We start from the raw sequence: 18,982 nt of genomic DNA, 5'->3' as shown, positions 1-18,982 counted from the left end.
GGCTGCAGCAGAGCGCCGCCCGGGGCGCAGCACCACCTCGCGGCCAGGGCGGGGGGCGTCAAGCAGAGACCCGCATACGGAAACCCGCAAAGCCCTTCCCCGTCCGTTTTATAGATGGGGCAACTGCGGCAGAGAGGGGCAAAAGGATTTGCCCAAGGCACACGAGGAAGTCTGTGGCAACGCCGCGGCTCTCTCTCCGGCCCCAGCCACAAAAGCAGCCTCCCTACTGCTTGCCTGCTGGGTGTCAAGGGAAACGCCAGGCCCATACAGCTCTGCGAGGCCCAGTGACTACTTGGACTGGGGACACAAAGCCAGGTCGGGCTCTAACCAGCTCACATTATTCCTTTCAATTGCTTTGGAGAGGCAGGCGTTCCCTGGAGGGAGTCTCAGTAGGTTTCCGATTCATAAGGTCACTTGGCCAGCAGCCCAGGGTCTTTTTGTCCCGAAGAGGAGAGCTGACTCGGTCTTAGTTTCTAGCTCCATCGTTTGCAGCAGGCTGGAGCAGGTGTGGGAACCTATGGCAAACGGTGGTTGGCTTGTTTCACACATTTTCACTTGCCCCCAGCATTTGCCACACGCACGGTTGCGGAAGTGTGTGGGAGATGACAAACAGCAATACACGGCTGATTTGCATCCAGCTAGATTTATCATCTAATCCGGTCAGGGCCAGCCTGCGTGCAGTGACATTTCAGAGTTGTGCACTGACTTTTCAGGAGCTAGGTCAGGGACTGCCAAGCACACGCAAGTGTCGTCTTGCCAATGCCCAGAATCAGCACTTGAGTGAAAAGTGCGCTTAGCCTTGGTCTGTACAAAACTGGCCCAAGAGAGACCAGAAGGGAAGATCTGATGCAGTGCAGTTAGTCGCACAGTTCGGAGCATGGGACTTCTGACAGTGGCTCTGAACCTGGCTGGAGCAGCCTTATAAGCAGTTTAGAGCAGGATCCATTGGTTCTGTGCATATACAGCACCTTGCACAAAGGAGTTCTGGTCTAGAAGCAGGGATGCTAGGTGCTAGTCTACCCAATCCAAGTGATTTTTGGTGCAGATGAGTCCTTATGCACCACCTTTTAGGCAAGGATTAAAAAACACTTTTTAGACATTAATGAGCAAAGCCTCAGTGCCACCACCACAGTGAAGCAGAAGAATATTTTTATCCCCATTTCAGAACTGGGGAAATTGAGGCACAAGGAATCCAGGTCACATGGCGAATCAGTGACAGAGCAAGGGAGAAACCCCAGGAGCCCTGATAATTAGCCCCATACTCTAACCACTGCACAGTGCTGCCCCTTCCCCCTTTGTGTTTCATTGTCTGTTTAGTGCACTGGCATTTCGGACTACCTTTTTAGGCACTGTATTAGATGCTGGGTGAGACTCTGGAGCTACATGCTCTCGGCTGCCTTTAGGAAAACATCCCCGATTTAAAATTATTATTGGTTTTGAGTTTCCCCCCGCCCCCCATCTTATTATTTAACTCAACATATCTGAATACTTAGGTTGAAATAAGCCCAAGGTCTGCATTCCTTAAAAGCCTTATGTTTCCCCCTGCGCTGACTGGCAAATCTCCGTGGTTCTTTACCTGTCTCAGGACTGCAAATCCTTCCAGTTACAGAAAGAGAGCGCCAGGCTGTCAGCACAGAGGGAGCAGCTCGGCCCCTTCTAATGCACGAAGATGGAGCTGGTGCAGGACTATCAGGACAGGGACACTGATGCAGGCAGGAGCTCCCAGAGTTCAGCCAGGGTCACCCCTCCAGGAGCACTCTCCGGCCCTGTGCTTCCCTGGCGGAGGGTTGTAGGAGCATTTGACAGCTTCCTGACTATCCTAAGTTCCTCCACCACAGTGTGAGCAGCTTTGCTGGGAGGAGCACAGCCCTTCATCAGACCCCGCTCAGCCTTAGGGACAAGCAAGAAGCATAGCCCTTGACCACACAACCACTCCATGCTGGCACGGCACCATCTCAGACCACCCCCACCCCAGGACCTGGGCAGAGACGCAGCATACTCCCTACCCAAGACACAACCCGGCCACCCGCAGATCCCCCAAGACCAGAGCAATGTGAGCTGGCAGCTGGTTTGCAGGTTGCCCATTTACTGGATTTCTGGGACTTACACTGGGCCCCGTCCTTGCTGCTGCTGCAGGGCAGAGCTCCCCGCCTGAGAGAGGCTTTCCTTTCCATCCCAGACCCGCTCCCAGGTGCCGGCTGGGTTACTTTCCTCGGGGCTGTGTCGATCCTGCCCCCTGGTGGCAGGAGAGAGCAGTGCCAGGTGGGGGGCTGGCGGATGGGGCTGGCTGGGAAGCCCCCACGCGGGTCAGAGGGTGTGCGTTTCCACCCACTGGCAGAGGCGCCGGGCGTACTGGGCTGGGCAGACAGTGGAGAAAGTCTGTCCCCGGTACCGGATGCACTTCCAGAGGTGCTCGAGCCTCTTGCGCAGGCTATACACAGTGAAGAGGTCGATGATACCCACAAAGTAGCGGAGCTCCGGCCCGTCAATGACATGCAGGGGGTTCTTGTAGTTGGGCAGCAGGCGCCGGTTCTGGGCCAGGGCCTGGGACAGCTCAGGGCTGGACTCGGGGCTGCTGCGGAGGCTGACGTCTTGCAGGTTGCCCTTCCCATCAACAGTGGCCTCACATGTCTGGTACACGCTGGCCCCCGACAGAAGATCGGATACCAGGATGGCAGACTCCTCGCTGATGGCCCCTGGCACCATGGCTCTCTGGTGGCAGCCCCATCCATCGACAGACCTGCAGAGGGGGGCGGGGGGAAGGCCAGCATGGCAGCATGGACACAGCCCATATCGGGCAGGAGCATGTGCACCAGTGGCTGCTTTGAAGAGCTCTGGCACCAGGTACTTTGGGACGTGTAGGATCTCTGAGGCTCGGTCACCTACAGCCGCACACTGATCTGGAGGCCCTGCCTTGTTAGGGGAAAGAACTGCTAGGGAGAGCCTCACCAGCAAGTGGGATAGAGGCTCTCTCCCGGGCCTCCTCTTAGCCAAGGTGCATGTCAGGAGTGGACAAGGACAGGCAGTGAAGAGGAGGAGCTGTCTGATAGCTTTTTTCTATGTCTGAGGCTCATAAATATCCCCTAGGAAACAGGATATCAGTTTAAAGCAGCCCCAAGGCTTCTCCTCCTGATAGCAGGGTGCGGGCAGGCCCTCCAAGAGCCCTGAAGCATGGGGAGGATGGAGGCTTTGAGTTTCAGGACTTTGGCAGGCTGCACCCAAGCAGCCTGGCAGGCGCCTGCAGGCACTCTTGTTTCTGCTGCTTCCAGCCACTCAACTGGACCTGCAGAAACCCAGCTCAGCCATGCCCCCCACCACAGAAGCTGAGCACTCACTTTGCAGTCCTGGTGATGATGCTGGCAAAGTTATGGCTCAGTTCATCTGCGTAAAGTGGCTGGAAGGCCACCAGCAGGCTGTAATCCAGCACGTTCAGCCCCTGCAGGAACTGGGTGTCCAGCTTCACCTGGCGGATGAACCAAGAGCGCTGATGACCTGCCAGTGGTGGGAGAAAGTACAGAGAGGCTAAGAGAGACCAGACGGGAAGCCTGGCATGGAGGGGAAGGGCACAGGAGCTGAGCAAAGCCTGGCTGCACAAGGGACTGAGTATGGGGATGGGCCAGAGGCCCTGCTGCTGCTGAGGCAGCTCGCCTGTTCTTTGCATAGCACCACAGCCATCTGCAGCCATCCGTTCAGTGCCAATGCAAGAATGTGGCCAGACCCTCTTTCAGGCCATGGACAGGAATCCAGAGCCCCCTGCTTCTTGCTGGTGAGTGAAGCCAGCAGCTCCAGGCACCCTTGGCAGGGTCCACCTAGAGTACCGATAGACGCAGCATGCCCTGGGAGCTTCTATTACAAATGGGCTCAAAGGGCAAGAATCTCAGCAGACAAGCTGCAGGGAGGAGAAGCAGTTGGTGCAGACAGGATTGGCGCTGATGGGCAAGGCAAGAGAGGAGGGAAACACCAGCTGAGAGTACCACAGCCCTGACAGGCGTTACAGTGTGGTAACAGGGCATCTACCCCTTGGCTGAGACACTGGGGACTGAACGGGAGACCACAGAGCCAGAAGCACAAAGCTCTTCAGCTCCTGCTAAACATCCAGGCTCCAGCCACCGGGTTCTAGTGGCCTGAGCTTTCGTGTGGGGGCTCAGCCCAGTTCAGTGTCCCAAGCATAAAGCCACTGCAAAGCATGACTTGGCCTCCTATGCTGACGGTGAGGCCAGGAGCAAACAGGAGCACAACTCGAGCGACCTGCTTGTCCCTGGAGGTGGCAGCTCCAGGGCAGCAGGGCAGGCAAGTGCCATATTCCTTTGGTGGGCAGAGCACATTGACCCAGCATCTCCAGCAACAAAGGGTCTCTCTTTCCCCTCCTCTCCCCTCCCAGTGCCTGTGCACTGACCAGTGGTGCAGGGAGGCTCTGTGCAGCTGTCCACTGGTGCTATGTAGGGACATGGAGTTCCCTGGTGGTGGGACAGTATGAAGGGGCAAGTGGCCCAGCAGAGCCCATTGCCTCCATGAGCCTAGGCCAGGGAAGGACTCACTCAGGCAGATGGCCTTCCCTTCGAAGTTGAGGTCCTTCAGCACCACAATGACCTGTCTGCCCTCCGGGACTGGCTCCATCCAGCGGCTCACCTGACAGCCCTTGATGTCATACCTGCATGTAAGAAGAAGGACAGGTGACTCCCATGGGACCGAATGAGACTCTGCTTAACCACTGCTGTGCCTCACCCAGCTCATGCCCATGTGACATGACAGGCATGGCTCAGAGAGCAGAGGGGAAGCCTCGTGCTGTGTTGCAGAGTCTGAGGCAGTGAAGTGGGGAAACCCAGGACTTTGGATGGGGCTGGATGCTCACTAATTTAATCAGGTTTACCTAGGACATGTTCACACTTGACCTGCTCCTTGGACTTATCTCACTGCAGCCACCAGAGGGCAACCTGATGACCCACACCTGCTGCTTGTGCTTTACAGCTAGGAGCTGTAGGTAGCTCTGGATGTGTGAGCACTGGGGCTCCTGGACAGACAGGCAGACCCTCTGGAGTGGGGAGCACTGCTGGGGAGAGGAGATGACCATGCAAAGCACTCTGAGCCCTCGAGCCCCACCAGCCTGGAGCTCACCGCTCGCTGATCCTCTCGTCAGGGTAGAACACACTCTGCATGATGATGAAGTATTTCTGGAGGAGAGAGCAAGAGCACGCGTGAGCTCCTGGCCCAGAAGCTTTGGCTTATAGCAGGGGAGATTTCAGAGCGCAACAGAGAGGCAGAACTGGGTGCGCCCAAGGGTGAGGCAGCAATGTGGGTGGCGGGCTTCAGCAAGCAGGTGAAACATACCTTCTTCCTCCCAGCTATGATGATGCTGTGGACACCTGAAGGGCAGGACACAGGAGCAGAGTTCAGAGGAGAATGGCCTGGATCCAGAATCTCAGCCAGAGGCAGCTCCATCTGTTCACAGACACTACTCTACCCAGGCCGGGGCAGCACCTCCAGGGTCCTCCTTCACCCAGGTACAAAAGAGCCAAGAGCCCCTAACAAGGTGGGATCAACATGGGGCAGGGCCAGGCAGAGCGAGAGCAGGGCTTGCAACCACCTGCTGCAATCTCTGTCCCTCCCCTGGATGGCACAAGGGGCCCACCTCACTGTTGGTCTAACTAGTGATCAACCCACGCTTGGCTCTAAGAGGGGTTACGCTGCCAAGCCAGCTGGATCAGCCACCTTTGGCTCTTGCCTATGCTCAGCTTTTCCTTCCAGCCACTTGCGTGCTCCTCTGAGGCTGCTCTTACCCAGGAACTTGACAAGGAGGGAGTGCGGGTATCTCTCAAGGTGCTGGAGGTACTTGGGCAGATGGGTAAGGAGGAACTGGATCTCCCTCTTACTCTGTGTCTTGAGGAAGAAGCCTTTGTTATTCCTGCAGGGCAAGGAGGTGGGAGGTCATGGCAGGGGTCCTGAGGTGCCCCTAGCTCCCCAGCCATGTTCCCCTGGGCCCATGCCATGCACAACACATCTGCACACAGGAAAACCACTTCAACTCCAGTAATTGACTTGCGGTCCTGTTCCCGGAGAATGGACAGGAACAACACCCATGGCCAAGCACATACAGCCGTGCAGCCATACCCCAAAACCACCTTGCACTGGGTTCCAAACACCACCCTTCACCCCACTCAACACCCAGCACTCCTGCCCCAAAGCCAGGTCATTAGAAGCGCTGTCCTCCAGCGCACCCGCTTTAAGGAACATACTCTCACAAACCCTGATGCACTGGGTACCTGTATGGGGCCTTCACAAACAACATCCACCCATTCATGTGCATTTCCTACAGACAAGCACATACAGCATAACACACCCTTTATGTGTGCACACGTGCATGCATTGTCGTCAAGGGTGCGCATAACATTCATGGCTGCAGCAGAAGCAATGCGGTCTGCTCTGCTCTGTGAGTAGAGGCCCTCACAGAGCTTTCTGGTCCCTTGTGCTCTTGACAGTTCACTTAGACAGTCAGGGACAGCTTTTCAAAGGTATTTAAGGCCTCTGCATCATAGTAATTTCCACGGGTGTTAGGCACCTGGCCACCTTTACAGGTCTGGCCATCAGGTCCTCACAACACAGGGTTAGTAGATTTTGGGGCTAAATTCTGCCAGCAGATATTCACGGGCGTCTCCCAGGGATGATAGTGGGACTTGGGTAGAAGCAGTACGAACCAGTGGCCACCCTGAGAGCATAGGCCTGTCTGGCAGAGACTCACGTGAGGAAGAAGTCTGCCTTGCTCTTGGAGTTGCTGATGAACTGCAGGTAGGGGCTCTCAGAGGACAGGGACAGCTGGTATTCCTTCTCCGACATGCCCAGTGAGCGTCTGAAGAAAGCGAAGGCAGGGCCAGCATACGTCCGCATCTCAAAGCCCTGCAGCAATACAGAAGGTGGAAGCAACACTCGCTTCTACCGCCCCCAGGTATCTGATCCACCTTTTATCTGTTGGAGAGGTGGGGAATGCCACTACTCTGGGCTGTCAGGGAGACAGGCAGCAAGGGCCTCAGGAATGGCAGCAGCATCCATGTCCTCTGCCAGGGCTACCAAGTACAGATGTTGCCACGTGCGGGCCAGAGATGTCCACTGGCATACGTGCACACGTGTGGGATATGAACTGGTCTCTGCATGCGTGCAGTGTATGTGCACACAGGTATGGATGTGGGGTGTACAGGGGAATGAAGGTGTGGGGAAGAGGGGGAATGCAGGGTAACTCTCTGGCTGGGTGAGTGAGGGTCCAGCACCTTCCCCATGTACCCCATGCTTCGTTCTCCTCTGCTGAGGAGAGTTCCTACCTCATGGACCTGCTTCAGTACAGCGGCACAGTCTGCTTCAGTCAGGACATCCTGGCAGAGAGAGGCAGAGAGAGACTCAGTCCTGCTGGGGCCTTCCTACGCACCCATCTCTGCACTCAGCCCCCTTAGCAGTCCCTGCTACATGCTGTGCAAAGTCATGACGGGGGAGAAGCTGGCCCTCAAGAAATGAGTGACAAGTGCAATGGCCACTCTAGGAGCCATGCCTGCCTCTGCCTGCCCCTGCCTCCTCCCCTTGGCCCCATGCTGTGCATGGAAGTGAGGTATGGAGAGGGTCACTCCTGTTCCTGGCCTCATCTCCCATCTCTGATCCAGATGGGGAGGAAGGAGCTGCATCCTCTGTCAGCAGGGCAATGCAAATGGACCTCGTGTCCTAAGCCTTGTGATGTCCTTATGAGTCATGGGCTGTCGGAGGGGGATGCAGCCTATCTGGCCATGGCAGGAGATGCTTTAACCCTCTCCCTGTTTGAGCCCTGCTTGGGGAGGTTGCAATTGGCTGCCTGCACCTAGCCCCAAAGAGCTGATCTGCAGCAACCCCTACTTCTCCAGCCCCTGGTCCTACAGGTGAATGGTCTGGCCCCCAGGCCGCACTCACCACAGGTGGGTTGTCAATGGCATCCTGGACAGCAGCCTTCAGCCCTGCCTTCAGCATGCAGGTCAGGTCATAAAACTCATGCTCCTGGTCAATCTCAAAGAGGCCCAGGAGCTTCCACTGCTGGCGGAGCCTCCAGAAGGACCGTCGCTTCATCACGGAGGACTGCCTGCTCATCCTGCTGCCTGAGGCATTGGCCTGGAAGGGACAAGGTACCACAGGAGGTCAAAAGGGAGAGCCCTGCCACGTGGAGGAGGGGAACACATGGCTCCTGGTCTTGAAAGCACCATCCCAGTCCTGGCACTTATGGCCACGGGGCAGAGGAGCTGAGAGTGAAGAGGTGGGAGGAAATGGGGAAGAAGAATCTTGTAAGAAACTTCAGAGGGCAAGAGGATAATAGGGAAGTGCGGGGAGCTGACAGAGGACACTGTAAGAGAGCAGAGAGCTGATGAGGTAGACCATGTGCATGAACCTTGTGCCCCCGAGACTGGTGACAGCTACATAGGGGATGCAACAGCAAGGCTAGCCCAGGGGCAAGACAGCAAAGGGGAAACTTGGCATGTGCCATGCCTTGGGTGAAATCCTGGCCCCATGGGAGCCAACAGCTAAAGTCCCACCAACTCCAGTAAGGCTGGGACTTTGGCCCGGGAACATTTGAATTGCTGGTGAAAAAGCAAAGCACACAATTACTTTGCAGACAGGAGCTATGTGCACACACCACTCCAGGCTGGGCAGATCTGATGGGAAGGGGGGTTATACTCCAGGGGCTAATGGTAGGAGTTTACTTCAGTGACTATCCTGGAGCTCATTAGACAGCTGCAGACCTCAGAGGCTACCCAGCAAAGCACTAAGCCCTTTGGTCAGCAGGACCTGGCCCAGGTAGCTTAACAGGGTTCCTCAGTTGCAAATGCATTGGCTAAGATATTTAACTGCAAGCTGAATGTGCTAGACAGAGAAAGGGCAAGAGGGCAAGAAGAGACCAAGCTTCTCGGGCACTGGACTAGCTGGAGGGATATACCCAGGGATTTCTCTGTGAGAGAACTGCCTGCTGCTGGCTATTTTTGCTGTGTCCAGAACAGGGCGCTGCGTCTCATACTGGTAAGTGAACAAGGCTGCCTCAAACAAAATGCCTCAACTGCATCATTGAGTTCTCCTCCTAACAGGAAGAAACCACTAGGGCCCTGAATGGCTCTGAGCACGGTCGCAGATGAAGCAAAGGGTCCCTAGTATAAGAGACCAGGGATCCGCACCTTCTGCCATGAGTGCAGACCACAGGACCACAGTCCCCTGGAGAATGCGAATTCTCACCTAGACCTTGCCACTTGCTATCGCACAAACCCATCTGCCCCCACCTTTTGCCACCACATGGCCATGCCTCCTCTCTCCCCCGTACACCATGTTGCAGACCCAGCTCCCCTCCCACAGCCCTTCCAACAGACAAGGGGGATGAGAGCCCCTCTACCAGGCAATACCGTCTTCTTGATGACTTACCATGGCTCCTGTGTGCGCGTCAGGCTGCAGCTCAATAGCAAATCCTTCCTGCTGGGGCAGCTTAGCGAGGGATTCCTACTAGCGAGCCCGAGTCTATTGTGCATCGGGTGCTCCACCCATACTGGGGACAGCCAGGCTGCACAGAGAAGAGCACAGGGTGTCGGCATATCAGTGCAGCCACCTGAAAAAGGGCAGCTAAGCAAAGCATGCATGCAGTGGGGGAATGCAGCGTGCAAAACCAGCCCTATAGGTTACCGTGTCATGGGACAGGTGGGTATGAATCCAAGTGGAAACAGAAATCACAGCTTGTAGCAGGGCTCCAAGAGGAAGTGGAGCTTAAGTGAGCTCTGAATAACCAGTGGAAGCTCAACACTGGGGTGGGACTGACTAGGGAGAATCTAGTCTCCAAAGGGACTTAGCAGCTGGAGGGGCACAGAAATGCATGGCAATGGGAGACTGAGCCGCAGGAGGCTGCAAAGAGGAACCCACAGAGTAGCGGAGACTGGACACCCACACGCTCAACAGGGCAGGGCCACCAGATTCAGGAAGGCAAATCAAAAGGGCCATTGGGCCGGGTGCATCACTGCAGCTGACGGGCCCGTCTTCTCAGTGACTCACCCCAGCTCACGGCAGTGATGGGCCTCTCTGAACAGGGACTTGCCTACAGGGGAAAGTGCCCGGAGCCACTCAGGCGGGTGGGCCAGGGCCAGGGCCAGGGCCAGCTCCTTCCGGAACCGGGACACTTTGTGAGCGCAGCGCGGGTTCCAGAACGCCGGGGCCCGCGTCGCCACCGCAGTCTCCGCTGGGCCGAGGAGATGCGCCCAGCTCCGGTGGGTGCTGGTGGGTGGCCAGGGACCCCTGGCAGGCCAGATGCGCCCAGCCGGCAGCAGGCTCGTGGCTCGGAAAAAGCCGCAGGCAAAGTGATGGAGCTGGTACCCAGCAATGGAGCAGGCTGGAGTGGGGGACCCCAGGCAGGGCCAGGGCGGTATTCCCCTGGGCACTGGCAGCAGGGGGGTTGCAGCCGGCTGCCCCAGACCCGGCCCGCGCCCAGCACCTACCTGCGGCCGCCCCGCCCAGGACTTGGCTGCCCGGCGAGCAGTGCCCGCAGCAGGGCAGGATCCTGCCCGCCCCGGCAGGGAGCTGAGCCGGCCCAGGCGACGCGGGCTCACCCCCGAGGCTGCTGGCTGTGAGCTGCGCCCGTCCCTCCCAGCCCGACTCGTCGCCTTGGAGCCGGAGCCCGGAGGGAGGCAGGGATTTGGAGTAGCATGGGCTCAGCTGCCGGGGAGGCATTTGCTGGCCAGACACGGGAAACCTCGCTGGGATGCAAGGCCCTGGAGACCCGGGCAGGACACGAGTGGTGCAGACCAGGGGTCGGTTTGTCTTGTGGCCTGGAAGGGACCTCCCCACCCACACCCCTTACCTGCATGGTAAGATGCCTTGCAGGGGATTATCCCTGGCCCCTGAAGAGCTGCGGTCTCCCCCCACCCGGGGTGCTTGAATCCCAGCTACCTGGGCCAGGCCGCCGCTCCCATGGCTAGTCTCAGCTCCGCTCAGCCACTGCAGAATGGGAGAGCCTGGTCTGGGGATGCGAGGCCCTCAGCCAGCACCACAAAAAAGGCATTGTGGGAGCCCTCCAAGCTACCGCCTCCGTCAGCATATTGCAGTGACAGCCTGCTTTCGCCTGTGTGTGGCGCAGAGCCAGGCGCCTGTATTGACCCAGAGCTCTTTGAAAGATGTGGCTCCAGGCCTGCGGCAAGCACTGGGAGGGGAGCAGTTGTCACTCATGGTTCTCTCCATACCAGAGGGCCACTCTTGATCTTCTCCCAGGCATAAGGGGATCCATCTCCTGGGAGGAGATCCCACCTGTCTGCATCCACCCTGAGAATGAGTTTGCCTTCAGGGCTTTCCAACTTAATAGCCAAGTTTTATTCATTCTTTTGACTGTTAGAACAAAGAGCCCCTCATTATTGTGTCTCCTCCCCCAGCAGGACTTTTCACCTACAACAAAGCACTTCTTCCCTTGCTTTGAGGATCCTGCTGAGGGAGACCCAGCAGATCTCACCTCCCAATGTCCTGAGTGCTCCACAGGCTCACCTGCCCCACACAATCTGAGATGGGAGCTCCAAGCCCTGAAAGCATTAGAGGCCATAACCTGACAAGAAAGGTAAGAAAGCAGAGTGCAAAGGAGAAGGCAGCAAGGACACAAAAGTTCAGCACATACCACACGCTGAGCAGACAGCTAGGAGGTAGCTCCAGGGACCTGCACATTTTGCTAAGTGGGGAATCTCTTCTATTGCTTTAAGAGCAATAAAACGCGGATGGAAAGATGACTAAGGCTCAACTGACCGGAGTCACTGAGTGGGGAAATCTCCACAGGCAGGCGGCTGCTGCATACAACCAAGACGCTTCCTGCAGGGAGGGAGGGGGATAAGCACTTGCCACAGGCCAAATTACTGCCCATTCCAGAATTTGTCAGGAGGGAACAGTTCCTGCTTTTTTGGCCAGTGTCCTTGTTCTGTTTCAAGCCCATTTTCACAGCACAGCCATGCAAGGCGAGCAGAATGGGACAAAGCTGCTGGGCAGCCTCCTCAGCTGGGGCATTGCGGGTTTAGCTGGATGAAGTACTGGGAGGTCGGCACCCCTGGCTCCTGGTCTAGTCATCCCCTCCCGCCACCATCCTCCTCACCAGACCTACCCCACCACCCACAGCTGTTTGCTCCAGGCTGCTGTTCTTGTACTGATTTGTGGATTTCCCTGCTGAAGATGCCATGGAAAGGGTCTCTGGGATCATTCAAGTCATGCAAGCAGAATCCCTACTTGGTTCAGTGTCCTCAGGCTCCTAAAGCTAGAGTGTGACACAGGGACTGAAAGCTGGAAGTGGTGGATCAGCAAAGACAGAATGGGAAGGAATGAGCCAGCAGCCACTCCAGGGCAGACAGGCTGGGCAAGTTGCCTGCAGCTGCTAAGAGATGTGGCTTTTTGCTCTCTCACCCCTTCACTCCTGGGTCTAAATGTGCATGGGGGCTGGTTACTGTTTCCAGTGCTGAGGAAAGGGGAGCCAGGATAAAAAGACGGAAAATACACTAGAGGAAGCAAAGCAGCTGGAGCATGATGCAAAAAACTAGGAGTACCCTGGCCCCTGCCTTGCCCCAGTCCAGCAGCACAAAGATGGTCAGGCTGAAACTGCAGGGGGGGGGGCGCGTGTCAGTGACAGGAAGCAGTGCCAACATCTCGAAATAGCAATCTCCTGGCTAGAATCTCTGCTCACCTCCCAGCCCAGCCCCAGTGCAAGAGTTGCACTTAAGCAAACAGACATGACCTTCCCAGAGCACAGGGGCTGCAGCTCTTTGGGAGCTAGGAAAGGTTTTCCCCAAGCCTCCCTGGTGTCAGTTCACCTGGGCACAGCCTCCTGCACTGGCCCAGTTCAGTGAGGAGCAGGAGAGGAGTTACTGAGTCATTGCTGTGGCACAAGGGGAACTCGTCAACCTGGCTAGAAGAGGAACTGAGCTTCTCCTGAAGGCTAAATTCTGCCCCCTCGCACAATATGACAAGTAAATCAGGCTCTTCATGTCCAATTGGAGCAGGCTACAGACAGATCTATTTGGTAACTGCAGCCTTTCCCTTGGAGCATCATTCACTGGGCTCCACACTATCACTTTACCGTCCGTCTCCAGGATGCTCCTGTTACTAGATTTGCTCTTTGGTTGGTTAATCCTTTGACAGGCATTAGTACAACGGCACAGAAACGCTCCTGGGATCAGTGTTTTCTCAGGCACTTCTTGGGTAAGGAGGAACAGCATCAGGTTGCTTTGTTCCAAGAGCCTGGCTTTGAAGGGATCCCAGTAAAGGCACTTCCTTGAGAACGTTAGTGCTGCGTTCAGGTAAAACAATGCCTGCACCCCAAGATCCAAGCCTGGGTCCCACCCTCACACCCCACAGGCCACTGGGTTTGGTCCGTGAAAGCTGTCAGGGCCTCCTGCTTGGCATCTCCACGCACAGCTCCACTTCACTTATATATCCATCCCTTAAACACACAGTGGAGCCAGGGAGAGGATGCAAGAGCAACCCCAGAATGAGAAGCAGGCATAACCTGGGCAGGACCTGTCCTAGGCCAGGACCCCTGTGAGCTCACATAGCTGCAGACTGGTTGCATTCCCCAAGATTCCTCCTGCTGGAAGGCTGTGTTCCCAAGGCCCTTTTGCACCATTTCATGTCCCCCCACATTGGCAGGGCACACAGAGAAACCCTCCAAACACTTTATTGAGGGAGATGCTGTTGCTTCCCATTCTACTGGAGCTGCTGGAAACAGGCATCCAGGTGCTAAGGAGCAAAAGCCCTGTTGTCTGAGAAGTGCCTAGCACAGAAGGAGCAGGCAGAGGCACCCTTTTTTCCCCCACCACCTACCAGGCGCACACACAGCTGGCTGGCACACAGCAGAGCCTGCACCATCTTGTTGCAGTTCATATCATGTTCATCAGCCCATTATTCAAGCTCCTTCCTTCTGGTTCCCAGTCCAGGAGAGCCCATGATTTGCTTCCACACCCCTCTCCAATGCAGACACCAGGCTGAAGAGTACAGCACTGAGGACAAGGGTAATTCTTTTACATGCCAGGATGGGGCCTCAGGTTTCCACTACCTCCCCTGCCTTCCGGCCAATAAGGAAGCTGGAGGAGCTGTGGCTTCTCGCCAACATGTGAGGGATCATGGAAGTGCTACCTGTGCCCTAAGATATAGCCAGAGAGCCTGGGTGAGCTCCGTGCAACCCTCCTAGTGCTATGACTACCGTTAGCACAAAACAAGGTTTGTTTGCACCCCCTACAGGCAAGTAAGAAGGGATCCACCCCTAGTCACCAACCTTGGTCCACAATCTCTTGGTTTTTCACATAATGGATCTGATTTGTAAACTCTAAAATACTTGAAGGAGAAAAAATAGAGCAACAGAGCAAGAGGTGTTGCCAGAGGCAGAGATCCAACGGAGCCAGGCAGCCAGCTATTTGCGCTGCTCACTAGTGCTGCCTTCTCCCCTTAACACAGGGCAAGTGGAGGCTGCACAGAGCTCCCCGACTGCAGAGCCCTAAGCTGTCAGTCTGTCCTGGTCAGCCCTAGCTGAGGTAGTTTCACTAAAGCCGAGGCTCTGGTCCCTGTCTGGATGTGTATGATATCTAATCAGTTTCTCTTTCATTTGATCAAGTGGCTGGATGTGCTCCGCAGGGTAGGAAGTGCTAAGAGCATGGTGAGGCCCAGCATCCAGGCTATAACACAAAGCAGTCTTTGGTTGCGGGGGGAAATGGCCACCTGTTACTGCAGGTCAAAGTATTGGCCCCATCAAGACACTGCAGATAGTTTCCTGCACCCATTCCCTGGCCCGCTGTCTTCAGTTCAATTTCTTGGCAGGTTTCCTGTTCTTCCACATCACAATTGCTATGAAAGTCCCTGACAGAGAGAGAGAGAGAGAGAAAACACATGTGAACAAAATGGCCAAAAACCCTGCAAGTACTACAGATTTCTAAACACCATTGCTACGGGGAACAGAACCACTTCACAGGATGAGACCACGGCAGCTCCACTGTGCCGGAGCTCACAGCTGGAGCAGGCAGTGCTATGAGAGAGGTCATGTGGCAAATTCCTATCACTTCCAAGTAGCTGAGCCAACAGTGACCAACCAGCTTCTGTAACAGACTTCTGATCCCCAAACAGAAGAGAAATGTTACCCACCTATGAACAGCAGCAGCAGGAGCCCTGCAACCACAGGAATGGTAACAGAATATTCCCTGGGCAGGAAGTACTTGTGAATCCCGTGATTGCTATCAATGAAGGGCTGCAAGAAACAAAGAGGGGCATCAGCAAGCTGGGGCAATATGCAGCTACTTGCCAACACTCAGACCTTCCTGCTTGTAGGGACAGAACAACAAGCCTTAAGAGTGAGAGTTAACAGTGATGCTGATGGATAGAGGATAGACCCAAGGGGCCAGGAACTCTCCCCTCCAAAGCTTGTCTTGATTTCACACTAACTGCCTGGCACTAAACAACCTGTTCAACCTGGTGAGCATCTCCCATGTTTCACTGGGAAAAACAGAGACAATGTTTGCCTTGCTTTAGATGCAAGGCAAAGATCATCCTTCACAGAACTTAGAACAGACCGAGCGTTACAGAGCGGCACGTGGGTTGACAGCAAGGCATACGGACAATGAAAAAAACCCAAGCATACAGAGTTTACAGCCACAGAACAACGAGCTGAGAGGATGTCAGAAGCAAGCACCATTCAGAGCACGGTCAGGAGCTGTCAGAGATCCATATGCCAAGCAAACTGAAGCAAATCTCCAGGCTGGCCTTGCAGCCTCAGAAAAATACTTCCTCACCAGAGATGTGGGTTTTCCACAAAATTTTGAATTGGAAAATATTCTGGAAATTTTCCCAATGCCCTAAATAGAGCATGATCTCATTGAGCATATTTATTTGACATATATTTAGTAAACAAAACTAAAAAAGCACCCCACGTTAATTATGTCCCAACAGCCACGAGTATTGCAACTGAAATATTTGATTAAAAAAAATTAAATACAGCACACTTAATGCGATTTAAATGTTACATTTAAACAAATTCAAAGCAAAGCTTTGATGTGGAAAGAAATTATTTTATTAGCATACTTGTAAAAATGTAAAGACAATACACAATAGCATGTACTTCCCTTACGTTGCTTAAATTTAAGAAAAAAAACAGCAAAGGTACTGAAAACTGCTGACACACTGATTTTAGCACACCCAAAGCTGTGCATGAGATGCCGTGGTTTGGTTTAGATTTGGCCTGCACAGCCAATTAGGTGAATTCATAACTTGATTTTTGGACTGGAGGATTATGTGAGTGCATTTTCCCTCCTGCTAACACATCAATACAACATACATGTACTCTCTCTCTCGCTTCCTAGGGATAATCACCTGAAAAACATGAATGACAACTTTGACACTGCTGAGCTTGCCTAATAGGGCATTAGCATCCCTTCATTGTTACTAACAAATTTTAGGAAACAATGAATTTTTAGAAATGGACAATTCCCATGGAAAAATAAAGTACTGGACAATTTTCCACCCCACCATGCTCCTCGCCCAATTCCCTATGCGTCTGCGAGGCTTTCCAGGACCAGATTCAGCTCAGTCGCTGCTCACTCGAACCAGGAAACAGGGGGACCCCAGAAGTGAGCGGCAATGGGAGCACCTGAAGCCCCCAAGCCGGCCGGGGGCTATTTGAAGCTGCCGACGACGGCCAAGGCAGGACGGTTACGGCAGCTCTTGCTTCCCCCACAACTAGGAAGCCCAACGCGGGATGAGGTGGTGACCCCTCGGCCCCTCCGCCACCCCAGCACTGCCAGCTCGTGCCTCGCGCAGCCCTGACGCACCCCCCGGGCAAGGCCCAGGGCAGCCCCTCCCGCCGGCCCGTACCAGCGCCACGATCCAGACCGTGTAGTAGGCGAAGAACGCGAGGCTGAAGGCCACCAGCCCGAAGCCCACCAGCTGGTCCGTCGCCGTGGCCTGCGGGCGGGAGAGCAGAGATAGTCAGAGCAGAGCGGACCGGACCCGACCCGACCCGACCCAACCCTCCTCCCCGGCCCAACCCGGCCCCGCCACCCTCACCATGGCCTCGCGCTGCGCCGACACCACCACCGCCCCACCCACTTCCGGGAGCCACCGCCCAATCCACGGCCGGGATTTCAGTCCCGGAGCACGACGGGAGTTGACCCCAGCCGCATTGCACCATGGGAGCCGTCATCCGCGGGCCTTTCCTTTCCGCTGGGCATGACGGGAGACATCCGTCCCCTCTTTAGCAAAGCATCATGGGAGACGTAGTCCCGCCTGGTGCGGGGGCCTGATGGGAGATGTAGTCCCCAGGCTTAACCCCTTGGCTGTCATGGTTGGGGAGCTGTGCTGCTGCAGGCGAGGTGGCAGCGGTGCAGGGAGTGCAGCCAGCTCCGCACCTGCAGCCTGGGTGGCCCGGTGCGGGCAAACTTTTAGTATCGGGCCCCAGTCCGCCAGAGATCATGAGAATAATAATTGCACAATGGAAAAAAATATTATCCTTTCTGTAATTTGCCCATGCCCATGTCCAGCCCTTCGCTGGACAGGGCCTCGTGAGCCGGCTGGGCCGGAGCTCCGCCAGCCCAGCCCGTGCACCCGCAGAGGGTGGGGTTCAGCCCCGCGTGGGTGCGAAGGGGACCCTACAACCTAGCCCCGTGCACCTTGTGCCCCTCTGCCCTCTTCCCACCGGCTCAGGCCCAGCAGGGCCGTAGCCCGCAGCCCGCGCCTCCCCGCTGCCGTGTCCCGTTTTCCCGGACAGGATGGGCCGAGCCTGCGTGCTGCTCCTGGGCTGCTGCTTGTTCAGTGGGGCAAGCAGGGGGTATCCAGGTGAGCCCCTGCCCCTGCCTCGTGGAGAACGGGACGGCCAAGGAGCCTCCAGTGAAGGTCCTGGTGCACAGGGGCAGGAGGTCTTGGCTCTGTTCAGTCCCTGCTGCTCTTCCAGAGAGTCCATCGGCTTCACTGGCATGGCCTGGTGGCAGCCGTGTGTTGAATAGTCAAGCAGGAAGAAGCCCAGCTGCTTGGGAACCAAACTGAGCTCAGCCACAGTGAAGGGAGCAGAAAATGCCTGGTCAGAGCCGGTCAACAAAGCTGGAGGTTTGTTACAGCCAACAGGCAGGCGAGCGGCTGCATCCCGCTGGAGAGCTTTCTCAGGAACCCCAGTGCAGACCTGTTTGCAGAAGTGACTTGCAGAGGTGAAAATCAGTGGGGCTTGGCAGCCTAAATCACTTAGGTGCTTTTGAAAATGTTCCCTCAATCTGTTCACAGCGTACACGTAAAATCCTCTGACGTGGCTGGGGGGAGCGGGGGTAGGGCAGCATGCAGGAAATTTGAGAAAGGATTTGTGACGCAGGCAGGAGCAGAGCAGTTCTGGAAAGAATCCGGCTCCACCCTGCCCAGCCCTCCGTTTCCTCTTGCAGGGACCCCAGCTCCCACGGTAAAGCCACCCACTCTGTTGGCCACAGCTGACTAGAGAACAATAAACCCAATTACAGGAATGCTACACACATTCTTACTGTTACTTATTACGATAAGGAGATGCTGTGCTGGGGGCAGAGTGTCTACGTCAGGAAGCTTGCCACCATGATCACACTGCATGAGATAAAACACTGGAATTCCCCAGCTGAAGGCTTTAAATCTGGAATAAGCCTGTCCATCAGGGTAGGATGTGGCAATTATCCTGGCAGCGGATACCCCTGCATGGGCAAGGTGGAAGGCAGTGTCTCAAGGGGCTGGTTCACCTTGGGGTCTGCAGACCCAGGGAAATGCTCCGGTTTGGAGCTCTGCCCCAGGAGCTATGCAGGGCTTTACTTGCATTTTTGTGCAGGACAATAGGGGTGGTCATGTCTTGGGGCTCCTGCCCTTCCCCTTGGATCTCCCAGTTCTTCAGTCTTGGCTCTTTTTAGCTTTTGGGTCTATGCTTACCAGTGCAGAGGCAGGTTCTGCACAGACATGGACAGACTCCTGTACACAGTTCAGAGGCATGTCAGAGTCACCCAACCCC

General features: G+C 55.6%; 2 protein-coding genes and 1 long non-coding RNA gene across 4 annotated transcripts; 1 reads left to right on the top strand and 2 right to left on the bottom strand.

Moving 5' to 3' along the window:
* Window positions 1-1,587: 1,587 nt before the first annotated feature.
* On the top strand, window positions 1,588-14,694 carry LOC109313878. The gene is made up of 4 exons (XR_002102170.1): window positions 1,588-2,068; window positions 3,343-3,347; window positions 7,985-7,989; window positions 14,484-14,694. It is a non-coding gene; the product is annotated as an uncharacterized LOC109313878 (long non-coding RNA).
* PIP5KL1 (phosphatidylinositol-4-phosphate 5-kinase like 1) lies at window positions 2,075-11,308 on the bottom strand. 2 transcript variants are annotated; one of them, XM_019540667.1, is made up of 11 exons: window positions 10,832-11,306; window positions 9,412-9,547; window positions 7,924-8,118; window positions 7,311-7,361; window positions 6,737-6,891; window positions 5,778-5,902; window positions 5,329-5,363; window positions 5,116-5,171; window positions 4,539-4,651; window positions 3,336-3,492; window positions 2,075-2,740 (listed from the first exon to the last, which is right to left on the bottom strand). In XM_019540667.1, the coding sequence occupies exons 2-11, from the start codon at window positions 9,412-9,414 to the stop codon at window positions 2,308-2,310; spliced, it is 1,323 nt and encodes a 440-aa protein (XP_019396212.1). In that variant the 5' UTR covers window positions 9,415-9,547; window positions 10,832-11,306; the 3' UTR covers window positions 2,075-2,307. The 2 variants fall into 2 exon arrangements, with proteins under 2 accessions (XP_019396212.1, XP_019396213.1); XM_019540668.1 differs by lacking the exon at window positions 7,311-7,361 and having other exon boundaries at window positions 10,832-11,308.
* Window positions 13,655-17,149, bottom strand: DPM2 (dolichyl-phosphate mannosyltransferase subunit 2, regulatory). The gene is made up of 4 exons (XM_019540671.1): window positions 17,041-17,149; window positions 16,849-16,938; window positions 15,127-15,229; window positions 13,655-14,844 (listed from the first exon to the last, which is right to left on the bottom strand). Exons 1-4 carry the CDS (start codon window positions 17,041-17,043, stop codon window positions 14,786-14,788), a joined length of 255 nt encoding a protein of 84 aa, XP_019396216.1. The 5' UTR covers window positions 17,044-17,149; the 3' UTR covers window positions 13,655-14,785.
* Window positions 17,150-18,982: the final 1,833 nt, after the last annotated feature.

Source organism: Crocodylus porosus, unplaced genomic scaffold, assembly GCF_001723895.1.
Source record: "Crocodylus porosus isolate Cpor-Errol unplaced genomic scaffold, CroPor_comp1, whole genome shotgun sequence".
Classification (NCBI taxonomy): Eukaryota; Metazoa; Chordata; order Crocodylia; family Crocodylidae; genus Crocodylus; species Crocodylus porosus.
The sequence above is the reverse complement of the archived record's forward strand: the minus strand, read 5'-3'. Positions and strand labels throughout refer to the sequence as shown.

Coding starts and splice junctions, on each gene's coding strand:
- PIP5KL1 (XM_019540667.1), bottom strand. Junction 5,172..5,328: donor TCATAGCTGGGAGGAAGAAG/GTATGTTTCACC, acceptor TCTCTCCTCCAG/AAATACTTCATCATCATGCA. Junction 3,493..4,538: donor AGGGAAGGCCATCTGCCTGA/GTGAGTCCTTCC, acceptor CACCACTGGCAG/GTCATCAGCGCTCTTGGTTC.
- DPM2 (XM_019540671.1), bottom strand. Junction 15,230..16,848: donor CGGTCTGGATCGTGGCGCTG/GTACGGGCCGGC, acceptor TGTTTCTTGCAG/CCCTTCATTGATAGCAATCA. Junction 14,845..15,126: donor CCTGCTGCTGCTGTTCATAG/GTGGGTAACATT, acceptor TCTCTCTGTCAG/GGACTTTCATAGCAATTGTG.